A 14239-nucleotide genomic window follows, 5' to 3' on the forward strand; every position below is an offset into this window, starting at 1 on the left:
ATTGATACATTAGTATTGAGTTGACTATTATTGTGATGTCAGTGTTGAATTAATATTGAGTTGTAACATTTACTGTGATGTCGGTGTTGAATTATTAAGTCGTTACATTTACTGTAATGTCAGTGTTGAATTATCATTGATTTGACACATTTACTTTGATGTCATCCGTGGTGAATTAATATTGGAGCAGTGTGTGTTAACGAATACTCAGAGCTCTGGTGTTTGCCTTATATTAAAATAGAAATAATACAAATGATGTATTTTTTTATATTTAAAGTTTTTCCACTAAATTATTGCATTAGAAGAAATGTTGTAAAAAGCGATTTTGTTAAAAATGATCATATTCTTATCATTTCTCAAACACACTTCTACTTAAGCTTTTGCATTGTGCTTTTAAAGTTAAAAGGATGACCTTATTAAGAGCATTTTGTTTTGTTCTTGTAACCCTGACCTGTCCTCTGTCCCTTCAGTCGACCACCATGGTTTGATCTCCCGCCTCCCCCGTACCCTCCTGATGGTGAAGCTACAGGTGAGAGACAGCCACCCGTTTATGAAGCCTCAGCACCGGTCAGCGAGTCGCCCCGGCCCGGACATGATAGCGCACAAGCCCAGAGCATCCCCCCCAGTATCAGATCTGATACACGACAGCCTCCATCCAGCAGCTCAGGCTCCAGCTCCTTGGTGGAGGCTCAGCAGCTCTAGCTGTCAGACAGGCTGCCATTGTACATAAGACACACAGACTTGTAGAACACTTAACACGTGGTGAACGATGTAAGATGTTACATGCTTTGCAGCACAGGAACAGAAAAGTACTGCACCCCAAAAAAACTCGGAGCACTTCGACTGTTGAAAGGTGGAAGATGCCATCTGCTGGTAAATACGTGTCATTGCAGCTGATAAAAGAAATACAGGGATGAGAAACTGAGGATTCACGTTGTACAGAGAAGATGTTTCATTTCCAGAGTGGACTTCAAACGACAAACTTGTTCTGCATTAAGTTGATGCAGACACCAAACTACAATGCCTTCACCTTTAAAAACACTAAAATACTTAAAGACTACATCATCTTAAATAACTGAATATTGTACTAATTACTATTAGTAGTGTATTTTGTCATTTATTTTCACCCAGTGCTTTGTAACACTTCTTACTATGCAAAGTGAATTATGTGAAGAAAAAACCCTTTACAACCAAAACCCAGTACATCAGTGCTGTACTTTAGGAGTTAATGATACATATTGTACATTATCTAAGCTTTTTGAAGTCTCGTTATTATAATCAATGTGAATTTAATACAGCCAGTAGGATTCATTTACACAGAATGAAGAACATAAACTCTCTCAGTCTTTCTCTCAAGCTTTGTTTAAGTACTTACACTCTTATACTCTTGCTTCCTTAGTAAATCCCAACCACCACTATGTTACCAAAGTGAGCCTTCCTAGTAAGGATGGGCGATTAGTCTTGTTTACATCAACTTGTTTATCAACCAACATGGCTTTCTTGGTAACTTATTGTCATTTTTACTAGAGCTCAGTCTGTTAAACTACAGAAATGTTATACCTGGTGTTATAAAACGGATAGTTCCGGTCCTAAAATCTGATTGGCTGAGCCGCGTTCGAAGCCGTTGTAAAATCCCCGATAAACTCACACCTATGACCACCTCACATCATTCCATATTAATACGCCACTGAAAAGAAAAAGTTAATGTTATTTTTGCCCTCATGTTGCCTAGCAACACTGTTAATCGAACTACCTGGCGTCGTGGAAGAATGCTTTATTGTAAGTTTATACACAATAAATACTATGATTAAACATTGTTGTATTTTATTATATTTTATGTTGACCGCTGTTTTATAAAAGCAATAAGCCACTCGAGACCGTGCGTTACTGCTATGATTTTATCACGGGGAAAGAAGTTTTAGGCACTCCGCTTCGCGTCGTGCCAAAAACGTCATCCCCGTGATAAAATCACAGTAACGCACAGCCTCTCGTGGCTTATTGCTTTATTTGACTATGGGGTGTATTCACAAGCCTTAATAATAATGAGAATAATAAGAACCTATGCTATACTAATTATGTGAAGCACTTTTCACACAAATCCATAACTAATTTTGGTAGTTTAGTTCACTATTTATTACCATTAAAATATGCAGCCTAAATAGAATGTATTAGGTGGCCCTTTTTCTGAAAATCATGTACATTGTACCTTCATTCTTGTATAACAGAATTAATATATAACGTTTCTCTTCTAAATTGTCTCTGAACTAAAAACCCATTTCTAGTCTCAGTAAGTATTACTGCAGGAGGCTCATCAGCCAGTTGTATTATATGAATCCTTCTTCTTATGGGATATCCCCTCCTATTAACCCTGTGCATGCCTTCTAGAAATTTTAAGCACATGCTGCACTATATGGCCAAGTTATGTGGACCCCTAAACCAAAGCTTGATGGATATCCAATTCCCAATTAACAGGCACTAGGAAGACTTCACTTCTTCAGTCAGGCTTTGTCTGATTTTTGGGCTGATTGGCTTTGTCTGAGGGGGTGGCCCCATGAGGGATTGGCGTCCTGTGTGGGGTGTGTCTGCTGCATTGCACTGGACCTTCCGCAACCCTGACCAGTAAAAAACAATGGTAAAACATGACAGTGAAATAATAAAAAAATAAAAAAAACGATTTATATAGTTGGTAACAGTGGGTGTCCTGAACTCAGTCATTAGAGGCTGTCCACATAATTTTGCTAAATAGTGTATATTTAATAGTTTAAGCCATTGTGCCTTAAAGACCAAAAATAGATTTGTAGAAATGTAGTCATTAATTACACCTATTGTATAAGGGAAACTGTAATCATTATTGTGATCACGTTTGAAGGAAGCTTTTATCGTGCTTATCTGACAATCAGTTTCTCTGCAGTCACTTACGTACGTGTTTTGAATGCAAATTAAAAATGTTTACGTTTGTACAAATGATAGCCCAGTGTTAAAAAGAACACTTTGTGTGATCCTTTAGGTAAATATTACTATTACTCTCAAAGTATTATTTCATAAGCTAGCCATTAAGGTATGACATCATTTCACTGTACAACTTTATTGATGTGTGAGGCATTGTGATACAATAATCTACTGTTAAACATTTATCTGACTTAAATCAATTTCAGTATGCTATAAATAATCCTGAAATTTGTAAATGTGAATTGCACAAAAAATGAACTGCCGTTTGTAAATCCAACACATCAGATTGTTATTTGTGACTTGTACGTTTTGCTATGGGACAGATTTGTGTGAAGGATGGAGACTTGTTTGAAGTCATTATTTTCTGTTTGCTGTTTGTCTCATGTGGACGAAGTGGTACGTTTGTGTCTGTATTTAAAAACAAATATTTGTGAATATAAGGGTAAACTGGAAAGTTGTGTAAATGGAAAGTATTACTTTATTACATGTGTCCTTCTGTAAATAAAGTGGAGCTTCCATAAAATGTCTTTTTGAATTCCTTTTCTCCTTTCTTCACCATGTTGTCAGAATATTGCAAGTTCAAGCCCATCATGCCAGTGTCACTGTGGCCCAAGTAAATTCACTAAATGTTCCTGATCTTGCAGACTTTACATGTAGTGCTCTCTAAAGGCTGCTTAATTTTAAAAAGGCTACCATTCATGTGATGGAAGGTCCCTCAAAAAGATGCTTTGATTAAAGAAATGTGAGGCAGCTTGGAAAGGGTACTCTCTGAACCAGTAGTGTCCCAGATTAATGCCTACCTTTGCTCTGATTGGTTAATAAGGATGTTGGAGCATGTGTGATAAGAGCTTAAACTTGATCCTTGGCTGATAAGACACTGTGTGCATGAGCACATTGAAAGCAGATACAGCATCACAAAAAGTAGCCCATATGTGGATTCAAGCAGATGTTCTGCAAAGTTCTACTAAATTATTTTTAAGACTTTGCTATTGGACTTACTTTCCATTTGTAGTGAAATGAGATAAATAAAGTAGGAGCACTAAAAATTAAAAAGATAATAAGATAATACAACATGTATATAAATCAAGCACAGGTCTTTTAATGTAAATACAGTACAGTTTCATAGCTGTTCATTGTTTTTTTTGTTTTGTTTTTATGTGAACATCACACAACCTAACTCTGAAGTCTGACAATTTCAGGCGTCAGTGTTGATTTGCCCAATGTTCCGCCCATGACCCTGACCAGGATAAAAGTTATGAAACCCTGTTCAGATTTTATGTTTTATTAATTTTCTAAGTAAAAATAGATTGATATTGTCAACAGGGAACAAACTCCTGCACATTTAAATGCAAATTAATCAAAATGCCTAATGTGCAGTAGCTATAATACATTTAATATTTTTTGTTTTTTTCTACAGCGTGTCAAAACCTTTGCATAGGACTATATAAAACAAAAAGTATGCATTTGTAAGTATTGACACATATATATGGAGATATACTGTATGTGTGGCTAAGTATCAATTAAAAAAATGTTTCATAAATAAGAACTACCTGCCTTTTTGTTTTTTAGTAAATAAAGTCATAAATAAAATCAGCTAGTGGCTAAGATTAATAAATAATGCAACACAGCATGATCATTTTTGAGATTTTACTTTCTTTTTGCCTGCTTTTACAGCAGTGGATTCATAAATAACTATTACTACATTCAAATAATATATTACCTCACACTTCATCCAAAAAAAGGTACAAAGAAAACTTTTCACAGCATTAAAATCAAGGAATGGTACATCATCTTCATAATAATAAACTAAATTATAATAATCCTTCCTACTAATCATATCATTTAAAAACCTGGTATCCAGTCTTTATTATAAAAATCAGTACTTAATCTGGCACCAGGCTGCTTTTTTGCACCTAGTGCATGATGGGAAGAGGAATGCTTTACTCTGGCAAGAACACAGTGTGTGTAAACATTTTGCTGCGGTTAGTACACTGCTGTCCAGTCCAATAATGTTCATGCAGCATTCATTCAAGTAAGTGCTCCTGTACAACATCAGCTACACAAACAGTAAAAAAAAAAACATGGCACTTTAAAACTCTGATTGTGGAACCAAACTATGTTCTCTGCTCTTCCCCAATGCCAGTGGCAGCTAGTAAGAATGGGTCGAGTTTACAGTTATACATTAGTGATATTCATCATAGATATTAGAGACCTAGATAGCTGATTACTCTGTATATAATAATGTAAAGCAATTTAGCCACAACACTGGTACATCAAGGTCATGAGGGTGAGTATTGTGGATTTTGTTGAAGTATAAAAATAGCAGTAAAAATTAGGCCAAATTAAATATGCAGACAAGTGATATGCTGTGGCGACCTCTAACGAAAGCAGCTGTAAGAAATCATTCATTTCCTTTTAATTATCATTTAAATTGTACATTTGTACAATTATTTGTACATACAAGATGTACTGACATTTATTGATATTCGATTTAAAATATGAACTGTTGGATATCCAGGTCTCTAATGTGTAAATCCATGCACTATGCTTAGCTAATAGCAAATATTTATTAGATCTTCTATAGTTCTAAAATCGTTCATTTGTAAAGCGAACCACAGTTTAATTATCACTGATTTAATTTGCAGAATTAAATTATTGTGCCATCATAGTTTAATCTCATTTACTGGTCACATGCTTTAAACTATGAACCATCTGTAAATTTGATTCATTGTTTAACACAGTTATGTTCTTATAAAACATTTAAACAAGATGTAACCACTCTGAATTTCATATAATCGTGACAGGTCTAGACAGAACAAGAACACAGTGACTGAAAAGTACTGGGGATTAGTGGAGTGCATCAAGCTTTGAGCTACATTCTTTTATTTAATTTTACTCATTTATTAAATCCTATCCACCTGTAACACTCTACAGTTTCTTTGTTGCTGTTTAAATAATAATAATAATAATATAAATATAGCTACAATAGAGATTTTGGGTTTAATTTCTTAGTAATAAAACACCAAAATACTCAATTTTAGCAATATTTACACTAAAGCCACGTACTAAGAATTTTAGACCTGCTTCAGTCTTAGAAAAAATCTTTTCAAGTCTTGATGCAGAGAGACATGGGGAAGAATGATATGAGTACAAACACAAGTAGCAGCGATCATCTGCTGTCCTCAAGTCACAAACTGGCTGATTCTCTGCTTCTCCTGCTTCATCACTGTGCAGTAGGTAGGTCAGATTTTTGGTTGTGTGATTTCGGATTTGTTGTTTCTGGTCCTAGGGAATGCAGATCTGAAGACAAGGACTGGTTGTTCAGTATGGCCACTATCCCTGACCGTCCAGCGTTATTTGTTATTTTACAAGTCCACAGCACTTCTAGCTAGTGTGACTGCTGCTACACTGTACAGCCATCTGAGCTTAATCTTCATCCTGATTCTTATCCTTGGTGCAGCATGTTCAGTGCAGGTCTCAGGTGAGGAGCTAGGTGCTAATCACAGTTCTGCAGGGTGAGAGGTGTCACCTTGGTCCTTTATAGTGACCCCTCTGCAGGAGCAAAGCCGGCACTGCTAAACACTTCCTGAAGTGTTCGAGTTCAGCCTGCATCCGCTCTCGTTCGAGTGCCAGCCTCTGCCTCTGTGCCAACATCTCCTAGTCAATGAGAGAGGAAATGAGCAGTGTCAGAGAGTTTGATCTGCATTAGCATGCACAACCATGAAAGTAGAAATAGGTACAAAAGCTGCCTTCAATTGCTCTATATTTAATGTTAGTTGCACTACAATTGCTACAATAAAAGAAAGAACAATATTCATTCCACAGTGTCTATACTGTACAAACACAATCCCATCCAAATAAGTTCATAACTACATGGATTCAACAAGGACAACAACATGTGCTTCTTTTTGGAAAACGTCTTTGCTGCTCCAGAGATGGGGTGATAAGCACTTGTAAAAAAGCCACACAGCACTTTTTAAATACCTTCCTCTATTACTCTTCACCAGCATGTTTTCTAAAGTCAAGCTGTTAGGAAGCAGGAGTGGTTTAGGTTTTGATATATGATTATGTAACAATTATTACTATTATAGTCCTATGAAACAAAAAAAACACTCAAATTGTGAACTAGCTACTCTAAATTGCTTTGAAGTTTGAAGAAGTAAAGAGGTGAATCTTGTGATGGATTAGCACCTTATCCACAGTGTATTTCTGGCTTCTGCTTAATGTTCCTGGGTGGCACCAGACCGCCTTCTAGAACCTTATTATAATTTATTTATTTATTTATTAATTTATTAGGATTCTAACATCTTGTTTCACACACTTTGATTCATGACAGAAACTGTAGTTATTCGTTACACAAGATTTATCAGTTCACAAGTTTAATGTTAAACTCAGTCATGGACAATTTTGTATCTCCAATTCACCTCACTTGCATGTTTTTGGACTGTGGGAGGAAACCGGAGCACCCAGAGGAAACCCACGCAGACACAGGGGAGAACATGCAAAGGACCCGGACTGCTCCAGCTGGGAACCCAGGACCTTCTTGCTGTGAGGCAATAGTGCTACCCACTGAGCCACCATGCCGCCCCTTATTAGAATAATGTTGTTGCTGAAGATGAATGGATCAATAAAAGTATATAATTGTTATATTAAAAAGCTAGTTTCTCCATCATCTAGATTTGGATCACAACTTAATGCTGCTAGCCTAATATGTTGGTTGTGTGAATTCATTACAAGTATCATAATAAATACATTTTATCGGGTTTGGTATCTAAAGTGTACTACTTGGAATTTTTTTCCTTTTGAGGTTGTGTTTGTGTGTTGGGGGGTGGGGGGGTGGATTGGGGTGATTAGAAAGTACTATTTATATGTGGTGTGCAAAAATCACAAAATTATTGTCACTAAAAACAGCCTTGACTAGAGATCAATGATTTGCATTAGAACGTGTGTGGAATTTTTTCTGTGTATAAAACTGAGTGAAAAAAAATGTTATTAGATTTTTTGTACAGAGCTGATTAGGTGAATAGTGAGAGATTCTTACCCCCATACTGTGAGAGAGCTGATCAGCTGTAAGACTTAGATGATAGTGTTGAGCCTCCAGCCTCCTGCACTCACTCTGCAGTACCTCACTCTCTATAGACCTCTCTAAACCAAACACACACAAATCAGTACAACAATAACCAGTGTCTGCTGCCAAAGAAATTGGTGATGTGAGAGTAAAACTTACCGTCAGTGTACTTCTGATAAGCCTCGACTATAGCCTCAATCCCTTTCCATTTTGGTGTATAATCCTCAGCTTCGTCCTCTTCATCATCATCATCTTCATCTTCTTCCTCGGTGGAGTCTTCTTCAGCAGACCGCTCATCACTTAATCCAGAAGAGTCATGGTGAACTGCTGGGTGGTAGGAATGGCCGTTGGGGTGAGAATATGGCAATCTGTTTATTGCCCCCTGGTGGGCTGGATGGTTGTTATGCAGGCTGTTATTAAGCATGTGTTTTGAATCACTGATTTCTGTGACACCACCTATTGATAAATCAGGTAAAGCTTGTCAGATACAAATGCTTAATGTTACAGCTCACAATTTCATGAACTGATGACAAGTATTGTTTATTAATATCATTTCAGCTCCAGATCATTTTAAATAAGTGTCAGATATTTAGTGTTAAACAGACAGCCGAGCCTTTATGTACTTTTTGCATCCAAGAATATACAAACTAAAAGTTCCTTTGAAGGTAGCAACAGAGCTTTAATTTAGTACTTCAGTTTCTAAGAGTGCAGCACTAGTGAACAAAACATGTAAAATGTATTGTGGTACATGTATATTATGTTTTATTATGCCTCTATCCACTGCATGGTACTAAAAGGTACAGTACGTTTTTAAGTGACTTGCAGTGGGGCTACCATTACCAATTTTTACAGTATTTGCACCTAGTTTTTGTGACGAAGGACAGCACAGTCTCATCTTACGCCTTCCCCTTTTACTTTTATGAGTATGGTTAGTTCTGGATTTGGATGTGTACCATATTGTACTGTGAGGTTACATGCAATGGCAATGGTGCATTAAATGCTTTACTTTTTTTTGTTTGTTTTTTACGTTTACTGTATGTAAGGTTTAAAAGAGTAGTTGAGTGTTTCTGTGGAGAAATTTAAAAAGCCATTTAACTTCCTAAATTAAAGCTATTTTAAATGCACAGTAAGTGTGCATAAAATTCGTTCCCCATAAAGGATGCGTTTAACTCGTTTAACTCGTTAACCTTCTTTTCTTGAGGTTAAAATGGAAGAGTTCTTCACTTCACTTTTAGAATAAGATACAGAAGAGTAAAAAGCAGCTCACTTTTTCTTACCTTTGGCATTGTGCTGAGATTTGTGAGTGGAGTTCAGTACAGCCTGGTGAAAGTGCTGGACAAACTGCTCTGCTTTGAGGCTGTCCCAGGTTTGACCTCTACCATGGTCTCTCAGTCCATTTAGCCCATGTCCATGCTCTTTTAGTAGGCTGTTGAGGGGTCTGAAACAGTTCTGTATACCTCTCTTTATTGGGGGAACCTCTCCACGAGTCTGATCTTGCAGTGGGGCAAGTGGAGGAGGCTCTTTTGGATGTAGGTTTTCTGTAGAAGTGGTATTGTTGAGGTTTCTGGTTGGAGCAGGTGGGCTGGGGCTATAAGAATGTGGATGGGGAGCTCCGTTTGATTGACATGGTGTGGAGAATTCTGTGGAATCTTTGATAGAGAATTGTGATACAGTTAGAAGACTGAGCAAAGTAATTAATGACAGAAATAACTTAAACAGATACAAAGATTTACGTAGTCTGTAGATCTTACCAGAGACAGTAGTGGAAGGGCTGGACGAAGGTGTGTTTGTAGCGTATCGGAGAGTGTCAAGAGTTACTTTTTTCTTTTTGATGGCATCTAGCAGATTTACCACATTCTCTTTTTCTGCAGTGACAGAAAGTGGAAAGTTCATGTTAAAGTGCACTGGTGGTTTACTAATTAGTAAATATGTTTTACACTCATAAGCCAAAACAATATGACCATTATGACATGATGACTTTTTAAATTGTGAATTGCAACTGCTATTTCATAAGAATTGTGCATGTAATTGTCATAGATATATTAAATGCTGGGGTGACAATAATACACATGTTGAATGGAGCAGATATGGGCAGCATAAAGACCTGAGTGACTTTGATAAGGGCCAAATCAAAATGATCAGAGGACTGAGTCAATGCATCTCTTAGACAGCAGACTCAAGAGGTGAGTACCAACCAATACTGGTCCAAATAGAAACAAACCAAGAACCTCTGCCAGGTTGCTGGGCAGCCAAAACTCATTATTACCACAGGACATGAAAACTATGGCAACAGAGGAGCTACTGTGCCTCAAACTGCAGATGATTGGTGATGAGGTGAAAATGTCACACACGGTGCATTAAATCCTTCTGCATATATAGATTTGTTAAATGTATTTAAATGTATTGATCAGAATAAATAATTATTAAATGAATGTTAAAATGCACCTACCAATCATCATAATCATTGTACATATGACAGGATAATGTGTGTGTGTGTGTGTGTGTGTGTGTGTGTGTGTATTTACAAACCTATTCTCTGCTCCTGACTGACGTGGTTCAGGTTAAATATATTAAGGAAGTCTATTTTGTTCTCTAGTTCAGGCACACTGTCCATCTCCTCAGGGGTGTATTGGGTGCTTAGGGCAGGCGTGGGAGGAGAAGGAGGAATCTGTTTGCCCTGCACTGCTACTGGAGAGGGACTGCGCTCCCTCAACATTCTCCTCCTTCTCTTCCGCTTTCTCTCTAACAGCTCGTCCCGCCGGGAGAGAGTGGTCAGCCCAAACACGCCCAGAAAGTCCAGTTTCTACATATAGAGAGGGAGGACAAAAAAAAACCCATGAGCATTTAATGAACAGGAGATGCAGTAGGATTGAATAAAGTGAAGAGAATTTGAGAAGCCATGGTGAGATAAGGAACCTCTTGAGACTGGTCCAGTTTGAGAGGGGGCTGCTCAGTCACTCTTCTTAGATGAGCTCTTACGTCCTCTTCATCACTCTCATCGTATGAGTCATCCAGCTCATAGTAATAACCTGAAACACAGATCAGAGTATGAGATATTTACCAAAACATAGCTTAATGTGATAAAATGTATAAGGCTATTTGCTAATACGCTGGTTGAGGGGGTACCGCACAGCTACGTTGTTGCGTAGATCCTCCCTAGATCTTCACTACTAATTGCTGTTAATGAGAAGTTTTCCATGATTTCTCTGTGAGCTTACGTTAGGTATTCTGCTATCATCCTTGCTCCCTGAAACATTGCAGAATGTGAACTAGCTAGGTGTGAGTGTGTGAATGGGTATCTCCCTGCTATAGGATCCAGGGTATGTTCCCACCTTGTGCCTAGTGTGACCGAGCACTGGAGCAACCATGATCCTGGCCCGAATGAAGTGGTAATTAAAAATAAGTAAATACATAAATGGACAGTTGACTTTAAACTCCCTAACTAAGGTTTTAGGTTCTATCAACAAAATAAAAAATTTCTGTCCACATGGTTAATGGTGATTCTTCTTCGGTTTTTACTTAAATTGTGTATATAATGACCAGCAGTCAGAACTTTAACAGGTTTTGTATTTCAAGATTTCATGCAATTAATCCATCAAAGGAGCAGCATTAAATTTGGGGACAGGTCACCAGTCCATCACAGGGAACATCTAACAAGAAGTGATAATTATTTAGTGAAATACAGTAATGTTTCTTTGTAAAGATTTTGAAGAATCAGAATGAGGTTATTTTGAGTGCAGATTCCGAATGAACCATTTACATTTATAAAAAACTCAGTAATATGATAGAAATCAACATTTACGTTAATTTGAACCAACAATAAGCACATGTATAGAGTTTCAGCAATGTCATTCTTTTTTAAATGTGCCCTCCTGTTATCATATATCCAGATCTTTCAAGTATGGGTCAGGAAGCACAATAAAATATTCTAACTGAGTTCGTTCTACCAGATCAAACAGAAGGACTGAATGATGCATATATGGTGACAATTATCATTCAGTCAGGTGATTCTGTCATGTCTAATATATTGTAAATCCTCATTTATTTTAACTAATTATAATTTATATAAAATGTACTTGTGTTGGTGCCTGGCACATTGATTACTTTTTTACTAATGCAGTTTGACAAGATGTAGTTGGTAATGTTAGTTCAGAGTTGTACTAGGGATTGACATTAGGTGTTGACCTGGACTTTAAATACTTGGCACATTCTAAACTTATTTTTACACCTTACTTTAAAAGATCTTGCTTTTTACACCTTCATTTTAAGCCGTAGCCATTGTACTCCTTTATTCATGCCTTTAAACATAGAACAATAAAAGTTTACTTTAACCCTTGGTCATGACACTGACAATAAGAACGTCATAAACCTGTCTCACAACATGCTGCCATTAATCATCATAACACTTGATATGAGGTGTGACAACAGTTTTACATCACAAGTAGCAGTAAGTATCATGGGAGCTTTAATAATATGAGATGTCACATGCTAAATCTCATATGTCATGAGTCATGACATTATACACGGTGTGAGAGCTGCCATGACAATTCTTATGTCAGTTCTTATGACAGAGGGTTCAAGTAAAGTGTTACCCAATTTTAATGAATACACAGGGTCCCAAGCATCGCTTCTCACTGATGAGGCCTGGATTACCACTCCTTCAATCTTGGCTAGTGTGTTAGTCTGACCTTGGCTAAAACAATAACAAAAAGTACACACATTTTTCCAGCGTAACAGTTATGTAAACTCCTTATAACATCTGGTAATTCAGGTGTCTTTAACCTGCCTTTCTTGTAAATACTACTTCCTTGAGTTTATGCCAGCCAAATCTGCAAAGCTCCAAATTTACTTAGAACACACAGGTTAAGAAGAAACACTCGTGATTTGCATTTTTCTGCACTTATATGTTGGTAAGACGCCCCCCTCGACCACCTTTTCTGTTTGAAAATCATAATTGTGTAATATGGGCTTTTTATCTTTTTACAAGACTGTTTTCATGGCATGTACATAGAGATGCAAATGCAAAGGCGCAGTACACCCACAGACCAACCTTCACTGAATACAATCTCTCATTGGTTGTTATATGTAAAGAGTTTTGGTTACAAATGATCAATGTTATTATAAACAAAGCTACTGCTTAATGTATGTTACACAGACATTTAAAATACAAATTAATAAAACCATTCTTAAAAAAATGAATACATAAAAGTACAGTACTTATTCTGCATAATCATTTATTGACAAAATGTAACAGCTGTTTATTATAATTCCATTTTAATGACACAGGTTTTCTGATCTATTTTTAGTATAGGATAAAAATTGTAAACTATTATGCATGGTGACTCCCCATATGCTACAGATTACGTTACACCTGGTATATCCATTTAAATCGTCCTAGAGGTTCATACCCTTCTCTCTGGCTTCCCTGCGTCTCTTCTCCTCCAGGTCCAGTTTGCTGAGGAGAGTCCTGTGCTGCTGTAGTGCCACATCGTACACCACCATGGGTTCCACAGCTCGCCCCATGTTCTGTGGGAAGCCTCTGATGGGCGATCCCGCTCTTTTAATACCCCTGATTTCTCCATAGACACCAGGCATTGGAAATAAGAGCCTATGCTGGGTAACACCATTCAGGTTGGGCTTTTCTGGCTCTGGAAGGTAGTTACTAGGCTCCTGATGTCTGTGCATCTTCGGGGAAGGGCATCTGTCTGGGTACTCAGGTTTGATCAGTCCTGGAGGAGGACGATTCAGGGGAAGGGGGAGTTCATGTGCACGACGTGTATTCGAGGGAGAGCTGATGAGGGATACTGGGTTCCAGAGTGTGGTGGGAGGTTTAGAAGGAGCATCCCGGTGGGTGGATTTGGGGGAGATAAGGGGAGGTGGTGCCCCCAAGTGGTGAGGGATCTCTCTGATGTTTGTGTCTCTGTAATGAGAGTTGGACCTGTAAAAAGAAAACCATACAGTTTGTCAATATGGACACAAGAGGACGCTATTCCACATGTTTCTGATAAAGCATGATTTCTGTCGCTTTGTTTTTTTACCAGGCTGATCTCAACCTTAAACACTGAAATCCCGAGTTAAGGATTTTAAATGGAGAATTAAGCCTTTCAAAAAAGCAGATTCAAATTGTGATTTTTAAAAATGTGTTGACAGTTACACATGTAATTGAATACAACTAAAACAGCTAATTAAATTAAAAAATAATTTACAATAGTAACAAGCAAT

The 14239-nt window shown here is 37.4% G+C and overlaps 2 protein-coding genes across 2 annotated transcripts in view; one reads left to right on the top strand and one right to left on the bottom strand.

The window, feature by feature from the left end:
* ldlrad3 (low density lipoprotein receptor class A domain containing 3) overlaps positions 1-3455 on the top strand; it is a 175904-nt gene extending 172449 nt beyond the window's left edge. Inside the window, exon 6 of the mRNA XM_063001680.1 lies at positions 471-3455. Within this exon, the coding sequence (XP_062857750.1) occupies positions 471-702 (232 nt within the window). The 3' untranslated portion in view covers positions 703-3455. The remainder of the gene's footprint in view (positions 1-470) is intronic.
* Positions 3456-6088: 2633 nt separating this feature from the next.
* The window catches only part of LOC134320335 (genetic suppressor element 1-like), a 62796-nt gene continuing 54645 nt past the window's right edge, over positions 6089-14239 (bottom strand). Inside the window, exons 9-16 of the mRNA XM_063001689.1 lie at positions 13426-13955; positions 10934-11046; positions 10547-10820; positions 9769-9882; positions 9295-9666; positions 8177-8473; positions 7991-8094; positions 6089-6606 (exon numbers count right to left, since the gene is read on the bottom strand). Coding sequence (XP_062857759.1) covers positions 6475-6606; positions 7991-8094; positions 8177-8473; positions 9295-9666; positions 9769-9882; positions 10547-10820; positions 10934-11046; positions 13426-13955 — 1936 coding nt within the window. The 3' untranslated portion in view covers positions 6089-6474. The remainder of the gene's footprint in view (positions 6607-7990; positions 8095-8176; positions 8474-9294; positions 9667-9768; positions 9883-10546; positions 10821-10933; positions 11047-13425; positions 13956-14239) is intronic.

This window comes from Trichomycterus rosablanca, chromosome 1 (genome assembly GCF_030014385.1).
Source record: "Trichomycterus rosablanca isolate fTriRos1 chromosome 1, fTriRos1.hap1, whole genome shotgun sequence".
In the NCBI taxonomy this organism is placed as follows: Eukaryota; Metazoa; Chordata; class Actinopteri; order Siluriformes; family Trichomycteridae; genus Trichomycterus; species Trichomycterus rosablanca.